Consider the following 21,674-nt stretch of genomic DNA (forward strand, 5'->3'; position numbering starts at 1 on the left):
TATAATTTAATCTCCATTAGTAAATTGACTAAAAATCTCAATTGTTCTGTCACCTTTACAGCTGACTCTGTTATTGTGCAGGATCGAAGTACGGGAAAGATGATTGGAGTAGGATGTGAGTCACAAGGGTTATACCATCTTTCTACTTCAAATTTTCCAGTTGCTCATGCATCTACCACTTCCACTGATCTTCTTCACAATCGTCTGGGTCATCCGAGTCTTGCCAAATTGCAAAAATTAATTCCTAGTCTTTCTAGTTTATCTTCTTTTGAATGCGAGTCCTGTCAACTTGGGAAACAAAGTCGTTTTCCTTTCCCAAGCGAGTCCATAATAGGGCTAAGTCCATGTTTGAAATTGTCCATTCAGACATTTGGGGTCCAAGTCGCGTCAGTACACCTTTGGAATTTCATTATTTTGTTACTTTTATTAATGATTATTCTCGTTACACTCGGTTATTTTTAATGAAGACTCGTTTATTCTCTATATTTCAAAAATTCTCTAATGAAATACGTAATCAATTTGGTGTTTCTATTAAAATACTTCGTAGTGACAATGCAAAAGAATATTTGTCCACTCCTTTTACTCATTTCTTATCTTCTCAAAGTATTACTCACCAAACTTCATGTGCTTATACCCCTCAACAAAATGAGATTGCCGAACGAAAGAATCGTCATCTAGTTGAGACTGCCCGCACTTTACTCATTCACCATAATGTTCCTCTTCGTTTTTTGGGGAGATGCTATTCTTACTGCTTGTTGTTTAATTAACCGAAGGTCTTCTTTTGTTTTGCAGAATCAGAGTCCTCATTCCATTTTGTTTCCCGACCAAGATGCCCATCAATTGTCGCTGCGTGTATTTGATTGTATTTGTTTTGTTCATGATCGCACTCCTAGCAAAGACAAACTTCAACCCAAATCAATAAAATGTGTCTTTTTGGGATAGTCTAGACTTCAAAAAGGTTACAAATGCTACAATCCACTTACAAATAAATACTTTGTGTCGGCTGATGTAATCTTCTTCGAAACATCTCCTTATTTTTTCTCCAATATCCAAGGTTTTTATTCCCATCGCCTTACCAGTTCCTACTCTTCCTCCACCACCAATCAGTCCACCACCTCTACATGTCTACTCATGTCGTCCTCGTCCTTCCAATAACACCATTGATGCTCCTTTGCTTGATACAGGTACAACACCAGCTCCTGGTGACTCTCTCCCTCCATCTTCACCTATTTCGATCTCGCCTTCAACAGACGATGCTACTCCTCCCATTGCTATCCGAAAAGTTATTCGTTCGTCTCGAAATCCTCATCCTATTTATAATTTTATGAGTTATCATCGTTTGTCTCCTTCCTACTATGCCTTTGTCACCACTTTGTATAATGTATCTGTACCTAAGACTGTTAGAGAAGCTTTGGAACATCCAGGATGGTGTAATGTAATGGTTAAAGAGATGACTGCTCTCCATAACAATGGCACTTGGGATTTGGTGCCACTACTGAAGGGCAAATCTACTGTTGGCTGTCGACAGGTTTATACAATCAAGGTGGGGCCTGATGGCCAAATTGATAGACTTAAAGCTCGCCTTATTGCAAATGGATATACTCAGATCTTTGGCCTCGATTACAGTGATGCCTTCTCTCCTGTGGCTAAGATTGCCTCGGTTCGCCTTCTTATTTCCTTAGCTGCCATCCATCACTGGCTACTTTATCAACTGGATATCAAAAATGCCTTTTTAGATGGCAAGCTAGCTGAGGAAGTTTATATGGAGCAACCACCAGGGTTTGTCGCCTACGACGTTCTTTATATGGCTTGAAACAATCTCCAAGAGCATGGTTTGGACGATTCAGTACTGTAGTCCAACAATTTGGAATGTCTCGGAGTAAAGTTGACCATTCAGTATTTTTCCACCATAATGTCCATGATAAGTGCATTTATCTAGTTGTTTATGTTGATGACATTGTTATTACAAGAAATGATCATGTTGGGATCTCAAAACTTAAACACTTGTCCAGTCATTTTCAGACTAAGGATCTTGGGAAGCTAAAGTATTTCTTGGGGATTGAAGTGGCACAATCCAAGACAGGTATCGCCATTTCTCAAAGGAAATATGCTTTGGATATACTGACAGAAACGGGCATATTAGACTGTAGACACACAGATACTCCTATGGATCCAAATGTCAAACTTGTTCCTAGACAGGGGGAGCCATTGGAGGATCCTGGTAGATACCGGAGATTGGTTGGAAAACTCAATTATCTTACAATCACACCCCCAGACATCTCATTTGCTGTAAGTGTAGTCAGTTCCTTCAAGCACCATGTAGTAGTCATTGGGATGCAGTTATTCGGATACTTAGATATATTAAAGGAGCTCCAGGACAAGGCTTATTATATGAAGACAGGGTCATTCACAGATTATTGGTTACTCAGATGCAGATTGGGCAGGTTCTCCTTTTGACAGACGATCTACTTCAAGATATTGCATTATGATTGGAGGGAATTTGATTTCTTGGAAAAGTAGGAAGCAAGATGTGGTTGCTAGGTCAAGTGCAGAAGCAGAATATCGAGCTATGACTCTGGCAGCTTGTGAACTTATATGGTTGAAACAACTTCTCCAACAGTTGAAGTATGGGGAACTTAAACAAATACAGCTAATCTGTGACAATCAAGCTACACTTCACATTGCCTCTAATCTAATGTTTCAAGAGAGAACGAAACATATAGAGGTGGATTGTCATTTCATCAGACAAAAGATTAAATCTAGGTGTATTGCCACTAGCTTTGTTAGCTCAAATGACCAATTAGCAGATATCCTGACAATCTCTCAGAGGCTCTCAGATTGAATATATTTGTAACAAGCTTGGAGCATATGATTTGTACGCTCCAGCTTCTTGAGGGAAAGTGTTAAGATATGTACCATAAATAGCCAGGATATGTGTATCTGTAGTCATTGTGTGAATATATTTAGGTGCTAGAATCGTGGCTATAATTATGTATTTAATTAGGATTGTATTTCCTATTTAGTTGTCCTATACAGATTATAAATTGACACCATTGACTGGAGGAAATAATTAAGCTCTTCAATCATTCTCAATATTCTTCTTCTGTTCTATTTTTTCACAATAACTCTGAGACTGTAGCCCTCATTGAAGAATGTAATGCAATACTACAAAATAAACTACCGTTGAAACTGAAGGATCCTTGAAGCCAATGTTGTCAAAAGCGCTAGGCACCCTTTAGGCGAGAAGGTCTTCATCGCCCAAGGTGCCAGACGCTCACTCGAGTGAGGTGAGGCACTAATTCATCCTAAAATAATAAATGATTAAATATACGGGGTAAAAAAACTCTTATATATTACACAATCAATAAATCGCCAAATTTCATTTTCGTATTCATATTTCATAATATATTATACGTTTTAAGCTTCAAGATCAAAAGCATTTATCTACGTTTTCATGTTGGATCCTTTTCATTGTTTGTGTGTGATGATGCTATAGATTTTTCAGCCATTTATTTTGATCCTCATCAAATTAAAAAAATAAAAAATAAAAAAAATTCTAGCATAAGAATTAAGAACACTAGAATAGATTAGAATAGCAACTTATAAATACTAAACTATACTAGATTATTATAATAGAGTACTCAAATAGAACGTAGTGTGTAACATAACAGAATTTTAGAAAAATAATATTCATTATATGTATTGAATGTTTCCTTAAAAAATAGTATTCAAGAGAGGTAAAAAAAATATTTGGAATAGGCAACATATTTGATGGAGTTAGAAATTTAAATCATAGATCAATGAAGGAGAAGAATGAAAAGATTCTTTTCATTTCCACCAAGTACAAGAACAATGAAATCCAAAGAACTCCACGACACATCTAATAGGGAATAATAAGAATAAGGAAAGGAACAATAAACACACTCGGCAGGAAGAACAAAAATGTGACAATTTTAAACAAAAAAATAAAAAATACATGTAAAATTTCCAATAAGATACTGGTTTAAGAAAAAAGTGACAACAAAAAAAGAATTTCAAAATTTGCGAAGGGATAGAAGAGAAGAATAAAGAAAAATAATGGATATGTTTAACCAAAAAAAAAATGAAAGAGAGAGGAGAATGTGGCCATGATTGACTTCTCTCTCAACCTTTTTTTTTATTATTTTTTGCAATTTCTCGCCTTTCCTCGCCTAGGCAGCGCCTAGTTGAAGTCACCTCGCCTGGAGGCTTCCAAGGCAAGGTGCCTGGATTTTGCCTCACCCAGGCGCCTGATGACAACACTGCTGGAAGCTTTTCAATTCCATGTTTGATAGGCAACATGACCATCAACAAAGCCCTTTGTAACCTAGGAGCAAGTGTCGGTCTTATGCTACTTTCCATCTGTCAGAAGCTGAATGTTGGAGAACTGAAACTAACCACTATCTCCTTTCAACTGGAATATAGATCTGTCAAGTATCCAAACGGCATACTGGAGAATGTCCCAATCAAGGTAGGCAAGTTTTTCATACTGGAGATGTAATGATGGACTTACCAGAAGATGCATCCTAAGGGAAGAAGTTGAAAGCATTCTGCAACATTGCCATTCCCCACCCTATGGAGGACACTTCAGCACTTCAAAAACAGCTGTTAAGATAACGCAGTCAAGTTTTATTGGCCAAACTTATTCTAAGATGTAAGAAATTTTGAACTCACATATGGTCAGTGTCAAAAGGCTGGGAATATTTCAAAAAGGAATGAGAAGCCCATGCATGGAATACTTAAAGTAGAACTCTTGGTGTATGGGGAAAAGACTTCATGGGTCCATTTCCATCTTCATAGGGTAAAAAATATATCCTAGTTGGTGTTGACTATGTCTCCAAGTGGGTGAAAGCAATAGCATCACCAACCAACGATGCAATAGTAGTAATCAAGTTCCTCAAAAAATTCATCTTCACAAAGTGCGGCACTACAAGCACAACAATTAGTGATGGAGTAAGCCATTTCTGTAATCACCAATTCGAAGCATTACTAAAGAAATATGAAGTAACACACAAAGTGGCAACACTTACCACCCACAAAATAGTGGGCAAATTGAAATTTTAAATAGGAAATTGAAGAGGATTTTAGAGAAGACAACAAACCACTCAAGAAAAGATTGGTCCTTGAAGCTGGACGATGCACTTTGGGCATACCGCACAACCTTCAAAACCCCTATTGAAACCACTCCCTTCTGCTTGGTCTATGGTAAATCATGTCACCTTCCAATTGAGCTAGAGCACTTAGCCTACTGTGCAACAAAAACACTGAATGTCGACCTAGAAAGTGCTAGAAAAAAGAGACTTCTACAGCTAAGTGAGTTAGAAGAAATAAAGCAAGATACCTATGAAAATGCAAGAATCTATAAAGAACGAACCAAAAATGGGTATGACAAGTACATAGTGTAAAGAGAATTTAAACAAGAGCTAATCTTGATGTTCAACTCCAAGTTAAAATTATTTCCTGGAAAATTGAGATCTAAGTGGTCTAAACCTTTCATGATTCTGCAAATCTTCCCTCATGGCACAATATAAGTATGGAGCAAATCATAAAGAGCAAATCAAATCCAATGAACAACGCCTTAAGCCATACCTCTCTGGAGTGCCTATTGAAAAAGGAGCCACACACTCCTTTACTGATTTACCCACTCCAAAATGAGCAAACAATATAGTCAAGCTAAAGATTTTAAATAAGCGTTTCTTGGGAGGCAACCCAAGTTTCTTTCCTTTCCATATATATATATTTTTTTTTTTAATTAGTTTTCTTCTTTCTAAACCCCCAAGTTCAATTCCAATGACAAGACAAAAGCAGCAAGATCGAGAACAAGAGTTGGATAAGCCAAGCATGAAAATCACAAGGACAACGACCTATGAAAAGGGACGCTTTCTTAACTCCATTTTATCATGTGAACATTATTATGCAAATTACAATATAGGTTAAGAAAAGATGATGATTGTTGTTTTGACACTCTTAATAGAGTTACCTGTGCTAAATTCATAGAAAACACAAAAGTTAGGAATGCAACAAGGGTCATATGCAGATCCTGGTCTAATTTCTACAAAGGGTCAAATGGGTTTAACTAGCACACAACTTAAAAAAAAATGTGCAAATAAGAAAAGAAGAAAATAATAGGTTACACGGGTCTCCCCCGCATAATGTTACATGACCCGTGTAACACATGGAACCCATACAAAGAAAAAAATGCAAAATTACAAATTCCAGTAAGTTGCACGAGTCTGACCCATGTAATGATACTCATACTCGTGCAATGCTAAAAAACCAGTGTTATATCAAATTGCACTCCACTTTCACACAATAGCAAGTTACACGAGTCTGACCCAAGTACTGATACATGACCCATGTAACCCGAAACGACAACTATTTTAAAACCCTTCTTCACGTGATTCTCTCCAACTTCATTAGAAACTTCCAACTCCCTCTACATCGCACATAATCCAAAAGCCAACCAACCTCCCCAATTTCTCTCCTTTTCCCTAAAATCCCTAATTCCTAACCCTAAATCACGATACAATGGGACCCAGGAAGAGACCTGCAAGACGAGCTTCCTCCTAGCGAAGGACAGCGCACAACTCACCGCCTACCTAGCGATACCAAACACCGCAATCACAACAAACCTACACCCCTTCAGTTGCCTCTCCGTCCCAGCCACCAAGGGAAGCACCACTTGCCCCTATCGCACCACCATTAGCACTGGCATGGCCATCCCAAGATGATGCCCACAGAGTACTTTACACCTCCCTCTCTCCAAAAAAGGAAAGGTAATATGCACAAAGTACTTGGATGAAGGAATTTTAGAACAAACAGCGTTAAAGAATGATGTAGACACATTTCTTATCAATATAGGATGGACCAAATTTGTAACATTTAAATTTCCAACCTATAGAGACCTAACCCTTGAGTTCTTAGGAGGTTTCAAGATGACACTATGGCCAACAAATAGGGAAAATAGAGAAAAACTTACTTTTAGGTTAATGGGAGTCGATAGGGAGATGGACATTAATAGCTTCAACGCCATATTTGGATTTGACAATGTCGGAATACAAGAAATTCCAAGGAAAAGGGATGACTACAATGATGTTATGTTCTAACATTGAGTAGCACCAAATGCGCTAGAGTACTCCCCAAGCAAATCCAAATCATTGTTAAATATGGAGAGAATGTTGGTCAAATTACAATTAATTCATTTTAATTCGGGCTTATATAAGTAATTAGATTGCTTTACACATCAAAATGACTAGTCAATCAAGTTAGGTGCATTAACGATAAAGAAGAAAAAATGTTAGTGAAAGATGAGGACATTAAAGAAAGATAATGAAATTATTTTGATGATCTCTTTAATAATAGTCAAAATGGTAATAGCGTGAAATAGACTACAAAACAATAGAAAAGAATGTGAATTATACTAGAAGAATTAGATCTTTAGAAGTAAAGGAATCACTTAAGAGAATGAAAATGGGTAAAGCCTGTGGACCCGATGGAATACCAATTGAAGTGTGAAAGTTTTTGAGAGATATGGGAGTGGCATGGCTAATTAAATTGTTTAATAAGATTCTAAATTCAAAGAAAATGCCTAATGAATGGAGGAGAAATATTTTAGTACCTATTTTTAAAAATAAGGGAGATACAGAGTTGCTCAAACTATAAGAGAATTAAACTCATGAGCCAGACTATGAAGTTGTGGGAGAAAGTTGTGGAACATCGACTACGTCATGATACTTCTTTCTCCCCCAATCAATTTGGATTCATGCCTAGTCGTTCAACTATGGAAGCGATCTGTCTCATCAGAAGCTTGATGGAGAAATATAGAGATGCGAGGATAGATTTAAACATGGTTTTTATCGATTTGGAGAAGGCTTATAATCGTGTTCCAAGAGATGTCTTATGGAGAGTGTTAGAACAAAATGGAGTATCTATTAGGTACATACAAGTATTGAAAGACATGTATAAAGGAGCAACTATCATTATGCGCACAGTGGGTGAGGACACAAGAGATTTTCCTATCTCAGTTGGATTACACCAAGGTTCAGTTGTAAGCCCTTACCTTTTTATATTAGTTTTAGATGAATTAATGAAACATATACAAGAGAATATCCCCTGGTGTATGATGTTTGCCGATGATATAATTCTGATAGATGAGATGCAAGAAGAAGTCAATAGAAAGCTAGAGCTTTGGAGAAGTATTCTAGAGTCAAAAGGCTTTAAGTTAAGTAGAACGAAGATAGAATACATGCATTGCAAGTTCAGTGAAAGCCGAACTGGTGATAATGAAAAAGTTAGTTTGGATAGAGTGATACTGTCGCAAAGTAATCACTTTAAATATCTCGGCTCAGTCTTCAAGTAGATGGGAGATGTGAGGAGGATGTTAGTCATAGAATTAAAACCAGATGGTTGAAGTGGAGACGTGTCACAGGAGTTTTATGTGATCGCAATATTCCTAACAAGTTGAAAGAAAAATTTTATCGTACAGCCATACGACCGGCCATGTTATATAGCAGTAAGTGTTAGGCACTTGAGGAGTCGTATTTGTCTAAGATAAGAGTTACGTAGATGAGAATGTCAAGGTGAATGAGTGATCATACTAGACTAGATAAAGTCCGTAATGAGAGTATTAGAGAAAAGGTAGGAGTGGTACCAATTGAGGATAAGTTAAGAGAAGGGAGATTGAGGTGGTTTGATCAAGTGAAACGTAGACATACGGAGGCTCCAGTTAGACAAGTAGAGCACATTAGGATAGAGGATAGAAAGAAAAAAAAGGGTAGACTTAAACTGACTTGGAGGAGAATAGTACAACATAACATATAAACATTACACATTTTCGAGAATTTAACTCAAAATCATTTAGAGTAGAAAAAGAGAATCTATATAGCTAACCCCAAATTTTCAGGATAAAGGCTTAGTTGAGTTGAGTTGAAGTAGTTACTTTTTTATAGTCATTTTATTTGTATGTCATAGAATTCTTGATTTGTTGCAAATCTCTGATTCTTAATGTTCCAGGTGTAATCCAGGCATATTTGAAGGCAAAGGCATGATTGGAAAGAGAAAAGAAGTCTGAAAATAAAGTTTGGGGAACAAAAGGGACTACACGAGGCTTGTAACTAATTACACGACCCGTGTGAAGGCGATCTCAGAAGGAATTAAACAGCACGACCTATGTAGCCTGTTGAACACAGGAAAAGCCAAAGGAGACTGGGGGTAGAAGATAGCACAGGTGAAACCCGTGTAACCTAAAGCAACAGCACGCCCCGTGTACTTTTAACAAACAGAACTTTAAGCTCGACTCCCCTTCTTTCTAATTGACTCCAAGAAGACTTATAAGGACTTTGGGACTCTAGAACAATGGTTTTTTACACCAGATACAAGTACAGCAAGTCAAGAGTTTTGAAAAGGGGGGATTTTTCTTTTAATTCAAGCATTACTTTCTGCCTTTGCAAAGGCATAAGAAGAGATCGTTTGGGAAAATTCTGAAAGAGATTTTCAGCTAAAGTTCCACAAGTCCAAAACTGCAAATGCTCACTTAGGGTTTCTTTATTTTAATTCTTCTGATGTTTTCTCTTTTTCTTATTTCAAATTTAGTTATAAAACTCACTATGTGTGAGTAATTTTCTTTATTCTAGGATTAGGGATGTAATACTTCCAATTCAGTTATGGATTTAGTTTGATTTTATTTAATATATTGAGTATTTTGCTCTTTGATTCAATCTCTTGTGTTCTTAATACATGCTATATGTTCAACTTCATTTAGTATTTATGGAATGTGTTAGAACAAAAAAGGGTATCTATTAAGTACATACAAGTATTGAAAGATATGTATGAAAGAGCAACTACTATTGTGCGCACAGTGAGAGGGGACACAAGAGATTTTCCGATCTCAATTGGATTACACCAAGGATCAGCCATAAGCCCTTACCTTTTTACATTAGTTTTAGATGAACTGACGAAACATATACAAGAGAGTATTCCTTGGTGCATGATGTTTGCGGATGATATTGTTTTGATAGATGAGACACGAGAAGGAGTCAATAGAAAGCTAAAACTTTGGAGAAGTACTTTAGAGTCAAAGGGTTTTAAGTTAAGTAGAACGAAGATAGAATACATGCATTGCAGGTTCAGTGAAAGCCAAATTGGTGATAGGGAATGAGTTAGTTTGAATGGAGTGATACTGCCCCAAAGTAATCACTTTAAATATCTAGGCTCAGTCCTTCAAGTAGATGGGGGATGTGAGGAGGATGTTAGTCATAGGATTAAAGCCGGATAGTTGAAGTGGAGACGTGCCACGGGAGTTTTATGTGATCATAAGATTCCCAATAAATTAAAAGGAAAATTTTACCGTACAGCCATACGACAGGCTATGTTATATGGTAGTGAGTGTTGGGCACTGAAAGAGTCGTATGCATCTAAGATAAGGGTTGCAGAGATGAGAATGTTAAGGTGGATGAGTGGCCATACTAGACTAGATAAAGTCCGTAATGAGAGTATTAGAGAAAAGGTAGGAGTTATGCCAATTGAAGATAAATTGAGAGAAGGGAGATTGAGGTGGTTTGGTCATGTGAAGCGTAGACATACGGAGGCTCCAGTTAGACAAGTAGAGCACATTAGGTTAGAGGATAGAAAGAAAAAAAGGGATAGACCTAAATTGACTTGGAGGAGAGTAGTACAACATGACCTAGAAGCATTACACATTTCTGAGGATTTAACCCAAAATCGTTCAGAGTGGAAAAAGCGAATCCATATAGCCGACCCCAAATTTTTGGGATTAAGACTTAGTTGAGTTAAGTTGAGAGTAATTGAAGGACTGAAGGTGGAGATTAATATTAAAATAACACGATTTTGAACTTAAATTTCTTAATCTAGAGATAGGCTGAAATTCTATGTGGATCTCATAATTAATCAAAAAACTTAATGAGTTTTAATTGATTTAATCGCCACAAAAGTAAAATTTGAGTTGATTCAAATACAACTTGAGTGCCTTGAAAAAGTACTTAAGATAACTTAGAATTAATTTCTTCAAAGTAATAATCTCTCATTTATTGAATAAATTAAATTGAATCTATAATTGATTGAAGTGTGAACCCTAACTCTGGAATACTTGTTGATATTTCAATTTAGTTAATCTACTCTCATTTACTTACTAGTCATAATTAACTTAGTTTATAATTTTCTCCCAAATTTGATTGTCTAGATAATTATAATTGTTATTTAGTTCAGTACTCAACACGATCCTCATAGGAACGATACTCATCACTTTATTACTTGTTAACAATCTGTGCATTTGAGGGATTTTACACAATCATTAATTTTCATAAATTAAAAACAGTATGTTTAAAACCTGAGTTTAAAGTAAATGCTTAGTTGCTTACCTTAGTTAATATAGCTAATGCATAAATAAGTCAAGTTAATGGATATAAGTAAGTGTAAACCAATATATTAATAAAAAATCTCCTAGACACTCATTTTGGTGGTAATAATTTTACTTATTTACTATTCTTTTAGTTGTTTTGTTGTTAGATTGATTAATACTAACGATATCTAAGAATGATGAATTTAATGTGCTTATTTAATATATTTATGTCTATTATTTAGTTTTATACCTTAGTTTTAATTATATCTTTAAATATCTATTCATTTCATGAACTATGAAAATTTTTCAAAACAAAAATTTGCATAGCAACAAGTTGTTACCCTTTTTATAGGCTTATTTCTATTACCTGCGACTACGAATTAAAACCATGGTGCATATAGTAACTCTTTCCCAAAAAATTCCACGTTCTACTTTTTTTCCCATAATATAGCATCCATTATTAGATTATAAGATGCCCTTTATTCTCAAAGACTACTAAAAGGGCGGTCCTTTACATCTAGATGCAATTTTACAAGAAAAATAAGTAATTGGGTTCTTACCACCAGGTATGTGAACCAAAATTTTTCAGAGATAATGGACATCAGTTGCACAAAGCTTGTAATGTAGATGACATCATGCAGATAGCTGCAAGAAGGCACCAACTGTGAGACAATAATGTTTTACCACATACATCAAAACCAAGAGATCTAGAAAACCTCTTATTAGACCAACAAAAAAAATTAGGATAGGAAATGGCTTGAATAACAACTTAAAATCTTTCATAAACTAAATGAAATTAAATTTATCATTGATTCTAATAAACCAGACTTTAAAGCAACATGTTAGCTTCACTATAGCAGCAAAGTTTCAAAGACGCAAGCTTACATGAAAAAGAAGTAAAGAACCTAGTTTGCTGGGTCTCATCTTATGGTATTATTGTTCTATGCACATTTTCTATCTGTAGGGAATGGCCAATGTGCTCTTTGACATTAAGCCCAAAGAGAAGCCATTCCCTTTTATGAACAATGGTCAGATAAGAACATTCCCAAATCTTTATATAATGCTTACTCGTTACTCAATGATGTGTAATACAAAAACACTTCGTTACCATGCACAATGAAAATACATTCTAATCTATCATATAAATGACATAAAATAATAGGAGAAAATTTTCATTCTTTTGTTTAATTTTCCAACTCAGATTTATTGTTTTTTACCATATACCACAACTGCTACTCAACTACCTTTGATTTCACACTAAAATATGTTCCTGAGACAAGCATGTTATAATGAACTTGCAAATTTCATTTCCTCTTGACCAAAGAAAGGATGCCCTTGTTCCCTTTTTGAGATGTCCAAATTACATGACAACGAATAAAAGCCAACGTGCTAAATTCATAGGCCCAACTTTGCCCATCAGTTTATCTTAAATTCTCATATGAAACTCCATCGCCTTACTATCAAGAAAGGATAGTTTTGAAAAGGGAAGTTTAAGTTTACAAGGTGTCATTGTGTTCATTGCTACCTTCAACAATAAGGTTTTTTCAACTGGAGATAACACTTTCTGGAACAATGGGAGTGAATGAAAAGAACAAATAAGGTTTGATATGGAATGAAATTGTTCAAGAATACATCTTGAAGCAGAAGCTTAGCATCTGATTCTATTATTTTTTCATTAAATAAGCAAACTGAGAACCATTGCCAGCAGCTGCAAGGATCAATATTCATCATTATTAGAAAAAAAAATCAAGATTCTAAAGGATCAAGCTTTTTTTCTCAATTATTATGAGAAAAGTATATTTCTACATATGGAGCATTCAAATGGTTTTACCTCACAAGCTTCCATAAAAAAAATTAAGATAAATTACTTTTTCACATCCAGGTCATGTCAAAATTAACACTTCAAATTCAGTTAATTTTCCATTGGTTGAATGAAAATAAGCCCAACCTAAATACCCTTAATGAGATGCTTTCTATCTCTTTGTTCTTCTCTCTCCTCCCCATACCTTCTCTCTGTCTGTTCTTCTTCCTGCCCACCCTCTCCACGACCCCAATCAAACATGCTCTCCCTAATCCTATTCCAGATTCCCAATAGCACAACCACAATCTTTTAGAGAATCCAATCAAAGTAAGTGAAATCTCTTCCTTTCCTCTTCCTTAATTCCAATTTTCAACACCATTAATTCAATTTTTTCCTCCTCATTCAATTCCTTTTTTATTTTTTCTTGTTTGTGGTGTTCTAATTAGTGCATGTTCCAAAACATACAAGCAATGACGAGCCACCACACAATTTCTCAGAGCCTGACCAATAAACAATAGCATTTTAATGTGTTTGAGGAAAACTTGAAGCATATTCACAAGGTGAACCAGAAGGATAAGCCTTACAACTAAGATTGAATAAGTTTGCTGACATGAATAACCAAGAGTTCAATAACCACTAGAGCTCAAATGCTAACCATTACAAGTTACTCAATGGATCCTCACAGCAAACTGCATTCATCCATGAGAACACTAATCTCCCACCATTAGTAGATTGAACGAAGAAAGGAGCAATCACTGACATCAAGGACCAAGGCCAATGCAATGAGTCATTGATTAAATATCATGATCATTTCAATAATCCCATTAGATATTGTTGAATATTCACTCAAAAGTTTTTTTAATGTTGCTAAGGGTAGTTGTTGGGCATTTTCAAGCGTAGCTCTAGTGCAGGGTATTAACAAAATCAAAACAACAGAATTAGTGTCTCTACCCAAGCAGGAGGTAGTTGTAAACTTGTAATGGAGGATTAATGGAAGAGGCATTCAAGTTTATTGGGAATGGCAATCTAGAGGAAAATGAAGAAAAAGAAAGAGATTGAGAAAATGGGAGATTTTTATATGGATTAATGGTTTTTATTGTTTGGAAGGGGGCGAACACATTTGGGGAAAAAAATTAAATCTCTCTTTTTGACCACTGATTTCTCGTTGACTTGATAGAATCAAAAGAGTGGGACTAAAAAGGCATTTTTGAAAACTCAGAGGTGGAAATGTTAATTTTGATATAACCCAGTGACAAAAAAGTAATTTACCCAAAAAATTACCAAGGCAATTTGTTTCTCCCATTATTTCTCACTTCTTGTAAAGACTAACTTATCCTCCTTATCAACTGGTGCCATAGAATAGTGGCAAATGTAAGGCTATTTAAAAGTGCATGTTCAAGTTGAATCTCAACAAGTCAATTCCCTCCTCTTTATAATAATTAACCTCTTTTTTCTATTCATCAGAAATTCCTTTTACTTGAAGGAAAAAAAAAATTGATGTGCAACTTCCTGGACTCAATTATTATATTTGATTATCATATGATTGCCATGCAAGGCCACAACATGAGTACTCTAGCAAAACATGGATTTATAAATGCAACTGTATGAATGAATGAGTTCATCACTGATAACAAATACTCCCCACTCCACTGTGTACAAAGCTGACGACTCATTCTTGAAGCTTCATTTACACACAAGTAAAACCAACAATGCTAATTTAAATTAAATAAAATTGTTATAATACAATCAACATCATACCAATAATGATACCATAAAATCGAAAGGAATGAAAAGGAGGGAACAAGACACGCATACCCACAAATTCCACCAGTGCTCATGTCAAACCCACCATCAAGAAGATCCCCATCATCTGCATAAGTAGGTTTTGCCATTGCAGCAAGTTGTTGATAGGGAATGAAATAAGCTATAGACGTCAAAACCAAACCCATCCAATGTTTCCAAGTGAAAGTGGAATGAAAAATCAGCATCCTCGCCAAGACATATATAACCTAAATTAACAAGTATTAGACAACCACCACCAACATAATAACAAAAGAAATAAATTCAATATGATAAGCTCTTCATGAACTGGGAATTGGTAAGATGAGAGGGCACACATTGCAGGCAATAATTAGGTGACGGAGCTTTGTCATATGGCGTGTGTTCTCTTCCTTGCGCTTCTTGGCTCCTTGATTTGCCATTTCTCTCTCTTAAACAATTTGCAAACCCTAGAAAAGTATCAGCTTTTCCCTGATTTGCCAAGCATGAGTAAATTGAAAGAATGAGCACACAGCCATCTAGATGAGAAAACAACACACAGGCAAACACCTTGACCAAATTACAACCCAACAACAATTAAATTTCCCAATATGCCCTTCACTGCTTAAAAGTTGGAAAAAACCCATTTTCAATGAACATGCCTAGTGATTTTTAGCAACTTGAAAACTTTTTTTCCTCGTTATATGCAACTCTTTAAATAATATATATGTAACTCTTTAAATAATATATATATATATATATATATATATATATATATATATATAAAGAGGGAGAACATTAGGATTTCCCAAAATACCCATCATAATTTTTACCATTTATAACCATATTATTCTTTTATTATCTGATTAATTTCACAAAAGATAAAGCAAACTAGAAGATAGATCGAGAAAAGTTTTTTCAAGGGTCAAGGAAGCTGGATAGTGATCTACTTTACAAAAAATATGTGCTCGTGAATTGATTAATCTCCACTCTTAAGCCTGTCACTGGATTTTCTTTTCCACCTCACAATAGTGTCAGACCGTTAGAGCAGCATTTCAATCCGTTTTTTTCTAATAAGGCTAATAACCAATATCTAACTCACAGTGTGACCCAACACCTATTGATTCTGCTAGGAAGTAGAAGATAGTTGATTTGGATCACTTAAACATACATGCCAAAGAACTATCAAGAATAGACCAATAATAATTAATTGAAGAAATAAAAGACTTCCTAAGTTTGTGCCAAAAATTCAACAAATTTTTCTCTATACTTAAGTTCTAACCTTCCTGCAAGAAAACACAATTTATATCTCAACAACCCAAAGGCCTCAGGCCCACAACACAACAAGCACGATGCCCATTCAGGACTTGTCAAAACCGATTAATTAGTGCCATTACTCAACTTCAGATCAAGGGCTTAAAATTTACTAATGTCCAAAAAAATCCAATTCACTTTCAAAAATTTTATGAATATTTTTGGAGGTCTTTAACAATATTATCTTAATATTACAATCAAAATTACTACATTTCATACGCTCACGAATATTTTATGAATTATTAAGCTAAAAATCAACTTAATTCAAAAAGGTTCAATTTGAATTCAAAGTTACCTACGCTAATTCTGATACTTGAAATGCGTCCGAAGCAACTAAAAATGGTAGGAACGACTTAGTCCAGGAGCCCGCGCGTCCAGACCAAAATTACAGCTCTGAGTGCAAGTGGAATTTTTTTGAAACGAAAGTTCCAACACAAAACAAACAACATAAAGAGTCAGAAATTAATTTTATTTAATCCAAAAGGCGGTTTTAAAGACCCAAAATCTCACTAGCAACCTCGTGGGTCTCAAAAATTTTTCGATATCGACAAATTCTCGAATTGATATCATTTCAAAGCTTTCGGAGCGTACAATGTGCTAGTATCGTGTCAAAGCATCTGAATCCTTAGAAGTAGCTTTCTCCTCTTAAGAAGTTAAGGCCGCGGTATGGTCCTATCGAAGTAACAAAGCTCCAAGCCTGAGCGGATTCAATTTTGTCCTCATTAAAGCTAGTTGGAATTTTTAATGGCCTGATATCATGAGAATAATGGAGAATTTCTTCAACACAGGTTCTCTACCGTGTGGGACCAATTCACCTTTTGTCTCTCATACCAAAGGTGCACGATTCTTCCTTTTTATCAGACTTTAGACCTATAAATCTTATTGGGTGCTTACATAAAATTACTACAAAAATACTAGCGAACCAACTAAGTCTGGTTATTGGAGACGTGATTGGCTCTCAACAATCTGGTTTTGTAAAGGGTATGCAAATTATGGATAGTGTTCTAACGGCTAGTGAAGTTGTTCATACTCTCAAAAAGAAAAAGGGAAGTGACATTCTGTTCAAAGTAGATTTTCAAAAAGCTTTTGTCTCAATGAATTTGAATTTTTTAATGTCTATCTTGGAGCAAATAAGTTTCGATGATAAATGGAGAAATTGGATATGAGAGTGTATTTCCACAGCTAGAATTTCAATTTTAGTAAATCGCTCTCTTAAAGATGAAATCCATCTTTCAAAAGGTCTCAGACAAGGAGACCCACTCTCTCCATTCCTTTTCATTATTGCAGCAGAAGGGTTATTCGGTATGCTTAGAAAAACAAAAGTAATTAACCTTATCTCAGGTATTCCTCTTTCAAATCATGGTGAATGTATAACACATCTACAATATGCTGATCATACATCGATTCTCTGTCAAGCTAATGATCTTGAGGTTGTTACTATTAAAAGAATACTCCATTCCTTTGCATTAGTATCTAGGCTCAATGTCAATTTCCACAAAAGTACCATGATCAGAATAAATGTAGCATCTTCTTGGGTTCACTCTTTGTCTATAAAGTTAAGATGCCCATCACAAGAATTGCCATTTTCCTACCTTGGTCTACCCATTAGCATAAGCCCAAGAGCTTCTACCTTTTGGAACCCGATGATTTCTCGACTTGAAAAAAAGCCATCAACATGGAAAAGTAGATATCATTCTCTTAGTGGCAAACTTACATTGACTAAAGCATCTTTAGCAAACTTGACTATTTATTATCTCTCCCTCTTCAAATTACCTTCCTCAGTTGCTAAAAGGATTGTTTCCATTCAAAGAAAATTCTTTTGGCATGGCATATCAAAAAATAAGAGGATGATGACAATTAAATGGGACCTTATTCAATTACCTAAAAGGTGTGGTGGACTTGGCATTGGCTCCTTGCTTAAAAAAAAAAAAAAAAGGCCCTTCCGTTTAAATGGATTTAGCGTTTGGGTTTTGATAAGGATTGTCTTTGGTTCAAGTTAATATGTGAAAAATAAAACATTGAGAATAAAAATGCATGGAGATCTGTAACCTCTCAGGGTAGTTCCAACATATGGAATGATATTACTAGTCTCACAACAATCTTTCCTTTCAATGAGGACATTAGAATTGGATTGGGTACTAGGGAGGATTGTAAATTTTGGAAAGACATTTGGATTAGAAACGAGGCGTTAAAGAAAGCATTTCCATCTTTATTTGCTATATCAATGGATCAAAATGTTGTAGTCAATAGAATGGGATTATGGGATGGATCTAAATGGCATTGGTGCTTGAGGTGGAGGAGAAATTTGCGAGATTGAGAGCCAAGTCAACGAGATAATTTATTAAATTTGCTTAACGATGTAGCTATTTGCCCTTATCGCAAGGATAGAATGATTTGGAAGTTTGATCCAAAAGGAAAATTCAGTGTCAAATCAACCAGCTCTGTCATGCAGCAGTCTTTAGTCCCTTCATCTTTCAACTTTGTTGCTGGAGTCTGGCAGAGTTTAGCATCACCAAAAGTTGAAATTTTCTCTTGGCTAGCCTTGCTTGGAAGATTAACTACCAGAGATTTGCTCCTCAACAAAGGCGTCATCCTTGCTAATGCTTCCTTATGTCACTTCTACAATGAAGCAATGGAATCTAGAGATCATTTATTTGTTACATGTGTTTTTGCTAGGAAGGTCTGGAGCCATTTGTAAAATTAGTGGGGACCATATTGGTGCTCCCCACACTCTCTAAGGTGCCTTTGCACACAATCGGAAGGTCTTGTTAAGGGGAAAATTCAAAAGAAGGTTTGGATGTCTTTATTCTTTGCTACTCTATGGTCAATTTGGCTATGCAGGAATTAGGCAATCTTCGAAGGTGCCCCCTTTAATGCAGTGGATGTTACTTCTATAGTGTTTCAAAGAGCCTATGCCTAGCTGTGTTCCTCCAATGCAGATTTTCCTTTCTTGCATCAAGACCTCAGTCTAGTTGCTAAAAGCATTAAAAATGCTCCAAATCGCTCTCGGACTCCTAGACCTCCTCAAATTTGGAAATCCCCTGCTCAATTATGTAAAATGGAATGTTGACACATCTATTTTTGGTAAAGCTTGACCCTACTGGCATTGGCAGAGTTCTCAGGAACTCCAATGGAAATTTCCTCTGTATCTTCTCTGGGCCGTGGGGTGTATGTAACTCAAATGAGGCTGAGGTTTGGGCAATAAAGAGAGCACTGCAATTACTATTGAACTTATTATTGAAAATATAGTTGGTGTCATAATTGAATCAGATTCCTATAATGCAATCTCATGGGTTAATGGTGAAAATGTTGAAACACTATGGAAACTTCAGCAAGTTCTTAAACAAGGGATGCCAAACATCTCGTTTCAGTAGGTTCTCTGAGAATGTAATTTTGTAGCTGATAGGCTCACTAAGCAGGGTGTGAATAGAACTGAGGAATTGATTGCTTGGCTTTAATCTGAAAGACTGGATATTCCATTGTTGCTCTCCCTTGATTACTATGCTGCTTGTCGCTGTTATGAGGTGCTGCAAAATTAGTGCTTCGGTTTGTATCATCAAAATTTTATATTTTAGTGTATCCTTCTTCAATTTCCATGTTTTGGACATGCGAGGCTTTAATGGGTGTTGTTGATATCATCTCCTTCAGTCACACCTGAAATTTCTTTTTGCTTAAAATCTTGAGGCTCTATACTGAGAATTGAAACTTTCAAGTGTGTTGCATTTTGGCCCCTTTACAAGCTCTTCTCCGTACTCTTTGTTGGCTACAGCAAGTCCAGATTTGTGGGGCAGCTGTCTCTTTGTTTTGGTTAGTTTCTAGTTTTGTTTTCATGAGTCTTGCTTTGTAGTTAATCTTTTCATTTTGTATTCAAGAGATTTTCCAGATTTTTTTACCTAACATTTCCAAGTCCAGGTTAGGTTCTTGGGTTATCTGATATGGGTTTTAGAAGGACTTGATTTGTTAAGTTTTTCCTGGATTAATAATTTTAATAAATAAAATCTTGATTTATCAAAAAAAACCTTCTTCATTGATATAAGAACGAGATCCATCAAGCTTCACTCCACTTGAAATCACAAACTAGAGAGAGGAGTCTAAAGCTTTACCATTGTTGCTCCTCCTCTCCTTAGCATGGACAACACCTCATTAAACCCCCAAGTGGCACGCAATCTATAATTGCCCACGCACAAGCATGCATATATTTCACATGAACATAGCTTAGATGGTGTAATCTCTTTTATGAATTTAAAGAAAAGTAAACTCCCTCTACTTCCCTCTGTGAACTTACAAATCAATTCTGCTCAGCTAGCAATACAACCAATTCCACAAAAAAACCTAGTTCACGCTTCTTAAATTTTTAATAACTTTAATAAGTAAAGAAACCACTTCCTAGCTCTTAGAACCAACTTCGGTTTTTTTTTTTTTTTTGTGCAAAAGCAGTATACCGTTTTTCACTTGCACTCGTATCAAAACAAGAATAAAAAGCCTAACCTTATTTGCTTTTATTAGAAAAAATAAAGTAGGGAATGAACAGTACCAGAACAAGTAAGCCCAGAGACGCCACCTCCCTCCAACCGGGGACGAAAGCCAGGCCGGTTGATCCTCAACTCTTCCCCAATCGTAAGCTCATATACTGTTCCACAAAAACCACGATGAAAAAGCTGAAATTAGCCCCCTCCTAACTCCTAAATTTGCTCACTTTCAGCTAAAAGAAAAACCTAATCAAGTGACACAAAACAACCGAACACAAACAATTTCTGCTCACTAAAGAGTGCATACTCACCGGAATCTTTAATTCGCCGGCGGATCAAGCTTTAGGGTTTCGGTTAATCGAAAGAGGAAAAGGCCAAGAAAGCAAGTTAGAGAGAGAGAGAGAGAGTGATAATTTTTCCTCTAGGGAAATGAAAACAGGCCCGTTTGATGCGAGAAGAGTGAAAGCGAAGGCGATAGAATTTGAAGAAAGTGGGGTATTCCGAGTTAGACATGATCCAACGGATGTAAACGGATTGGAACATGACACGTGGCCGGTTTGCATACGTCCAATAAAGAGAACAAAGCAATATTAGTGTGGTGATGGAACTTGTGACAGCAGTACTGAAAGCCGTCCGATTCGATAGGCAGGAGATGATTTGAACGGTGCTAAAGGGTTCTGTGAGAGAGAGATGGTAACAGAACAGTGGGTTGACCGTGAATTTTGGAAAATCCTAGGCGATGTCTTGTGTAGGATACATGGCAAGGGAAAGTTAGGTCGGGTTGGGTCAGAGGAGGAGGCTATGGCTCTTAATAAGGAGAAAAATATTGTAGTGTGGATAAATTTTTGAGCCGTTGGATTAGATGACTTTTGTCTGAGACTTTTGGATTAAGCTGTGATCCACATTACCCGGAGGAGCAATATTCTTCACGTGGCTTTTCAGGAACGGTAATTTTTTT

General features: G+C 36.0%; 1 protein-coding gene across 1 annotated transcript in view; it reads right to left on the reverse strand.

Moving 5' to 3' along the window:
• Window positions 1-21,193, reverse strand: part of LOC110656485 (uncharacterized) — a 33,784-nt gene extending 12,591 nt beyond the window's left edge. The window contains exons 1-5 of the mRNA XM_021813306.2: window positions 21,028-21,193; window positions 20,782-20,877; window positions 15,293-15,425; window positions 14,991-15,184; window positions 11,935-12,019 (exon numbers count right to left, since the gene is read on the reverse strand). Coding sequence (XP_021668998.1) covers window positions 11,935-12,019; window positions 14,991-15,184; window positions 15,293-15,376 — 363 coding nt within the window. The 5' untranslated portion in view covers window positions 15,377-15,425; window positions 20,782-20,877; window positions 21,028-21,193. The remainder of the gene's footprint in view (window positions 1-11,934; window positions 12,020-14,990; window positions 15,185-15,292; window positions 15,426-20,781; window positions 20,878-21,027) is intronic.
• Between the last annotated feature and the right edge of the window lie 481 nt (window positions 21,194-21,674).

The sequence above is a fragment of the Hevea brasiliensis genome, chromosome 13, assembly GCF_030052815.1.
Source record: "Hevea brasiliensis isolate MT/VB/25A 57/8 chromosome 13, ASM3005281v1, whole genome shotgun sequence".
NCBI lineage: Eukaryota > Viridiplantae > Streptophyta > Magnoliopsida > Malpighiales > Euphorbiaceae > Hevea > Hevea brasiliensis.